Source organism: Petromyzon marinus, chromosome 27, assembly GCF_048934315.1.
Source record: "Petromyzon marinus isolate PM22_M1 ecotype Great Lakes invasive population chromosome 27, UKy_Petmar_22M1.pri1.0, whole genome shotgun sequence".
NCBI lineage: Eukaryota > Metazoa > Chordata > Hyperoartia > Petromyzontiformes > Petromyzontidae > Petromyzon > Petromyzon marinus.
The window spans coordinates 743,843-749,842 of record NC_133693.1 but is presented as its reverse complement, the minus strand read 5'-3'; the positions used below and the strand labels follow the sequence as shown (position 1 = coordinate 749,842).

Genomic DNA, 6,000 nt, shown 5'->3' with positions numbered 1-6,000 from the left:
TGTGATTAATATCGTATCACCGTAAGGGATATCGCGATGTGATTAATATCGTATCACCGTAAGGGATATCGCGATAAGTGATTAATATCGTATCGCCGTGAGGGATATCGCGATAAGTGATTAATATCGTATCGCCATGAGGGATGATATCGCGATAAGTGATTAATATCGTATCGCCGTGAGGGATATCGCGATAAGTGATTAATATCGTATCGCCGTGAGGGATATCGCGATAAGTGATTAATATCGTATCGCCGTGAGGGATATCGCGATAAGTGATTAATATCGTATCGCCGTGAGGGATATCGCGATAAGTGATTAATATCGTATCGCCATGAGGGATGATATCGCGATAAGTGATTAATATCGTATCGCCGTGAGGGATATCGCGATAAGTGATTAATATCGTATCGCCGCGAGGGATATCGCGATAAGTGATTAATATCGTATCGCCATGAGGGATGATATCGCGATAAGTGATTAATATCGTATCGCCATGAGAGATGATATCGCGATAAGTGATTAATATCGTATCGCCATGAGGTATATCGCGATAAGTGATTAATATCGTATCACCGTGAGGGATATCGCGATAAGTGATTAATATCGTATTGCCATGACGGATGATATCGCGATAAGTGATTAATATCGTATCGCCGTGAGGGATATCGTGACAAGTGATTAATATCGTATCACCGTAAGAGATATCGCGATAAGTGATTAATATCGTATCACCGTAAGGGATATCGCGATAAGTGATTAATATCGTATCGCCGTGAGGGATATCGCGATAAGTGATTAATATCGTATCGCCATGAGGGATGATATCGCGATAAATGATTAATATCGTATCGCCGTGAGGGATATCGCGATAAGTGATTAATATCGTATCGCCGTGAGGGATATCGCGATAAGTGATTAATATCGTATGGCCGTGAGGGATATCGCGATAAGTGATTAATATCGTATCGCCGTGAGGGATATCGCGATAAGTGATTAATATCGTATCGCCGTGAGGGATATCGCGATAAGTGATTAATATCGTATCGCCGTGAGGGATATCGCGATAAGTGATTAATATCGTATCGCCATGAGGGATGATATCGCGATAAGTGATTAATCTCGTATCGCCATGAGGGATGATATCGCGATAAGTGATTAATATCGTATCGCCGTGAGGGATATCGCGATAAGTGATTAATATCGTATCGCCATGAGGGATGATATCGCGATAAGTGATTAATATCGTATCGCCGTGAGGGATATCGCGATAAGTGATTAATATCGTTTCGCGGCGACCATGATAAACATGGGGGTGATGGTTTACCGTGACAGCCAATAGCACGCCACATTTCTACCCACGTGACCAAAACTTCCACTTCCCGATTTCCCGATTCTCCGGTTTATTAGATTATTTATTCGATTCTTCGCGGGAGGCCGTTTTAGCGATTCCCCACCGACACAGCGCAACGCGGAATCGAAACGATGTGAAATTAGCAAATGGAATCGCTGCCAACGATTCAAACCCACGAACAACGTTCGTGGGTTTGAATGCGCGGCCGCGTCAGGCTGAGGGAACGCGAAGTGACGGCGAGAGGGTTTATCCTTTCCCGCCCTTTTATTGTTCGTCACAATTCATATTAATTATTCGAGGTTGTATTCTGTCGAACTTATTTTGGCATCGTACGTCGCCGGCCGTGCTAATCGGGTGTGCGGGTAAAGTTTCAACGCCTGCGTGCGGAGTGTGTGCGCGCGCGTGCGAGGTGCGTGTGGTGGTGATGAGTGCTATAGCAAGTAGGGAGACAAAGGCGGCCGTGGTGCTGGCCACCGACCGCCTCGTGTATAGGTGCTCACTAACAGCACTTGCCGCTACAGTGTGTTAACGACTATGGGGGTGGGGTATTTGTTGAGTACGATAGAGGCGGCGCGCAACCCCGATTCGTCTGCTTCCTCTCTCTCACTCGCGCGCATTTGTCTTGTTATGCAGTAATTGTTAATATTAACAGAACAACACTTCAAGTGTTATGGTTTGTGAGAGGCAAACCCTGCGTTGTCTAGTACATATCAAAGATCCCCCGTATAGCCTGAACAGACTGTTGGTACAAGTGCTGTTAGCGAGCGCCAGAACCACGCCCGGCCGCCTTTGTCTCCCCTAGTGGCGATGTTTACTGTACACCGCTACACCAGGTACTCAGGACCAGTTCGGATAATCGTCGCTGGTACAGTATTTCTAGATTTGAACTTTTCGTGACTGCAAGGATCCATACTCTTTGGTTCTTTCGGTAAAGTCACGTAGGTGAAAATTTAATCAAATAAAACAAAATGAAAACATTTTGATTTAAAGCTTTCGTGACTGCAGGGATTCATATTCTTGGTTCTTTTTGTAAAGTCACGTAGAAGGGAAACAATAAAATAAAACAAATCGCGACGTTTCTGGCGCAACACAAGCGTCCGTCATCAGGTGGGGACAACCACAGCGAAAAAACAATCGCTGAACTATGTTTAAGAACAGCTTGTGTTGCGCCCGAAACGTGATTTAGTTTTCATTTTTGTTTTATTTTATCTGATTTTTACCTACGTGACTTTACCGAAAGAACCAAAGAGTGGTACAGTATTGACCGTGAGCGGGAATCGAACTGAGTATCGTCCTCTATAACCCTTTTAAGAACAGCAATATCATTTATTAACCTGGAAAGCTTCACGGAGTCTTAAGACTAATTTTCAGGAGGGTGATGTGCGTCTGGTGTGCGTGTGTAAAGTGTAGTGAGCGCACCGGGCATCTGAAATCGATTCTCTGTCACGACTAACATCAGTGGCGAATTATATCTGAAATTGCCCTGGGTTTTCCGCTTCACAATCCCGCACTGACCAGCATAGTGATGTATGATTTAAAAAAACCCAACCTCCATGACTGACACAGCTTGAGGAGATCGTCATCTGGCAGCTGATTTACAAAGGGCTGTAAATTACACCTGTCCTGGGCCTCTCCTATCAATCGACTCACCATTTCTAGATTTGAAGCTTTCGTGACTGCAAGGATTCATACGCTTTGGTTTTATTCGGTAAAGTCACGTAGATAAAATAAAAGAAAATAATTAAATTATTTTGCTTTATTTTATCTACGTGACTTTACCGAATAAAACCAAAGAGTATGACTCACCATTTATCAAGTGCGCTGGGGAGACGAAGGCGGCCGGGCACTGACCACACCACATTCATGTGCGCCGTGACAGAATTAGTCCGCGTGACTACATGTAATGTCCTGGTCGTTGCTCTTGGCCGTAGGTGTGACGGGCGATGTCTCAGAAACGGAAGACGAGCAGCGACCGTCGAGATGCGGCCAGAAAGGTCCGCCGTGTGCTGGAGGAAGACGAAGAAGACGACGAAGAGCGGGTGGTCAGCCACGGAAAGTCAGCCGAGCCACGTGGACCCTCCCACAATGAGACGCAGGTGTGGGACAAGAGCTGTTCTCGGCACCACTGGTCTTAAACCCTCATCCCATAACTTCAAGCATAACCCCTAAACCAGGAGTGGCCAATATGTGGATTGCAAAATATACATTTTTATCCAGTTACATATAAAGTGGCTTCCCTCATAACAAAAAAATGCTTGGGAATTACAGGGTTAAATCTGGGTAATTGATGGTAATTTATTAGGAAGCCACTGGAGCGATGCACTTTTAAATCTAGATTGAAAACGAATTTCTTTAGAACTGCTTTCCGTTTAGTTTGTTCTTCCCCCGCACCTCCAATTAGCACGGTTGGCTATGTATGGTGCAAAAGAAGTTTAACATACATAAATCAGGTGGATCGCGTAGCCAGTAGAGATCCATAAAAATGAATCCGTGCTTGGTGTATTGGCCACCACTGCCTGAAACTCTAACCCAAAGATTAATCTCTCAACCTGGCGACCTAAAACAGTGGTTCCCAAGTTTTGTTGACTCGCGCAGTACTTCATATTCTTAGTTTTTTCGGTAAAGTCACGTTGAAGAGAAACAACAAAATAATAAAATATATAAAAGCAATAAAAAATATATTTTATTATTTTGTTGTTTCTCTTCAACGTGACTTTACCGAAAAAACTAAGAATATGAATTACTGCAGTCACGAAAGCTTTAAATCAAAATTTAATCGCGCAGTACTGTCAACCCTCCGTTTATTTTCCTGGGCCGCCATCCAATAACATTCCTTTAATTAAAACAATCGTATCTGCAACAGTTCTTTGGGCCACTTCACACAGCGTTGTGCAACTACCAGTGGTCTGCAAACCATAGGTTGGGAACCATTGCCCTAAATGCTATTTTATGCTTGCATATGGCAATATTTAGATGCTAAATGCCAATATTGATCGGTTTCTAGCCCTTAAGGCCTTTTTCGGCTTTTAACTCAAATGATTATATTTGGATCCAATTTAATAACGTCCATTTCACCTGATGGTATTAATTGTGTTTAAGGTAATATGAAACGTGACAGGTGGGTTGCGAAAAGTTCTTGGTATAAAGCCTATTCCTTAACTTTCAATTAAGCCCTCAACATCACATCGCTAGCCCTTAATCTATGACCATAAAGCCTAAACTATGAGAATAGGTTTTCCCCTTTTTTCTGGCAACAAAACAGGTGTTGAGATGTTAAACCTCCAAACTGAAACCTTTTTACAAGGAATCATGTCTGTGTTAACCACAATACTTGTGGTCAGAATGCATTTAACATTTCAACACCTATTTTGTTGCCGAAAAAAGGGGAAAACCTATTCTTATATTTTGGTACTGGCAAAGGAGGTCCCATGATAAAGCCTAAACTGTAAACCTGTCATGGCATGGAGAGGCCTTTATTCAATGGTGAATTGGGAATGACAGGGATATATGAACTTGTAATAGTGTACATTTTTCAGTATGCCAGACATCCCCCATAAAAAGAAAGGCTGTTCCTGAAATAAGTCCAACTTTGAGGGCTTTTATTGTACTGAAAAATAATGTGATGTGTCCAACACCATTCACGATGAGCAGAAGTCTGATGTTTACTGTTGTTAAACTCTTTATTATTCATAGCCTTGAAGTGTTTGCACAACTAAAAATGTGATGTGCAAAATTACACCCTAAACTGTCGACTAATTGCTAAAATGGAGTTGTATTGATCATAAGTAAGAATAGATGCTTGTGTCAAGAGTGTAAGAAATTGTGCCATTTTGTGTCCAACTAATAACGAAGGCGATTTTGTTTTCAGGTGAAGCCAGACTGCGGTGTCATTGAAGCATTAACGCTTAAGAACTTCATGTGCCATTCATTGCTTGGTCCATTCAAATTTGGACCCAATTTAAATTTTGTCACCGGTAATAATGGCAGTAAGTATTTTCACACATTCAGTGAATCTGTATCATGTAATTATTTAATTTCCAGCAGATAAATTATCAGGCAATATCAGCTGGTAAAGTCTTTTAAGTTAAGCAGCTCTTTCACAAGGATGACCGCAACCCTAGACCGTCAGCAGTGGTGGCAGTTACAGGACATTGTAGGGAGAAATTTGCTAACAAACAAGAGGAAAAAACTTTTGACATTTGTTTCATGTAAATAATGCTGCAAACGGAATAAATATTAAATAGTGCTCAAATACAAATAAAAAACAAAAAAAAACCCTGTCAGATGTATGTATGTAATATTTATATCCTGCCTTGGACATAATTTCGCTGTAGCATTTGTAATTGTGGCTGAGGTTATCCAGCAGCATGGCCTATTATATGAAAGAAGGTACATTTGTAATATTAAAACTATTACGAGGACAAATTAGTATCACTGTGTTGAAATACAAGTGATAGAGGATGATTGTTTCAGTCAATTAATAGTTCACTAAATTCAAGCTGAAATTTTATATTTTAAATATCAGTTTAAGCTTAATATCTTTAAATGAACAGATATGTACTGTATTCTCCGCATTAAATAAATCACTTTTTTCCAGTATTGTAAAACACAAGTTGGGAGTCTGTTAAAATCTGTTTGGGGTGTGT

General features: G+C 41.4%; 1 protein-coding gene across 6 annotated transcripts in view; it reads left to right on the top strand.

Annotated features, from left to right (window-relative positions):
• Positions 1 to 1,495: 1,495 nt before the first annotated feature.
• The window catches only part of SMC6 (structural maintenance of chromosomes 6), a 31,995-nt gene continuing 27,490 nt past the window's right edge, over positions 1,496 to 6,000 (top strand). Inside the window, exons 1-3 of one of the 6 annotated variants that reach the window (XM_032961887.2) lie at positions 1,496 to 1,653; positions 3,286 to 3,450; positions 5,223 to 5,340. In XM_032961887.2, coding sequence (XP_032817778.1) covers positions 3,298 to 3,450; positions 5,223 to 5,340 — 271 coding nt within the window. In that variant the 5' untranslated portion in view covers positions 1,496 to 1,653; positions 3,286 to 3,297. Of the gene's footprint in view, positions 1,764 to 2,235; positions 2,462 to 3,285; positions 3,451 to 5,222; positions 5,341 to 6,000 lie in introns of those variants that run through there. The other 5 variants (XM_032961886.2, XM_032961884.2, XM_032961885.2 and 2 more) reach the window with 5 other exon arrangements.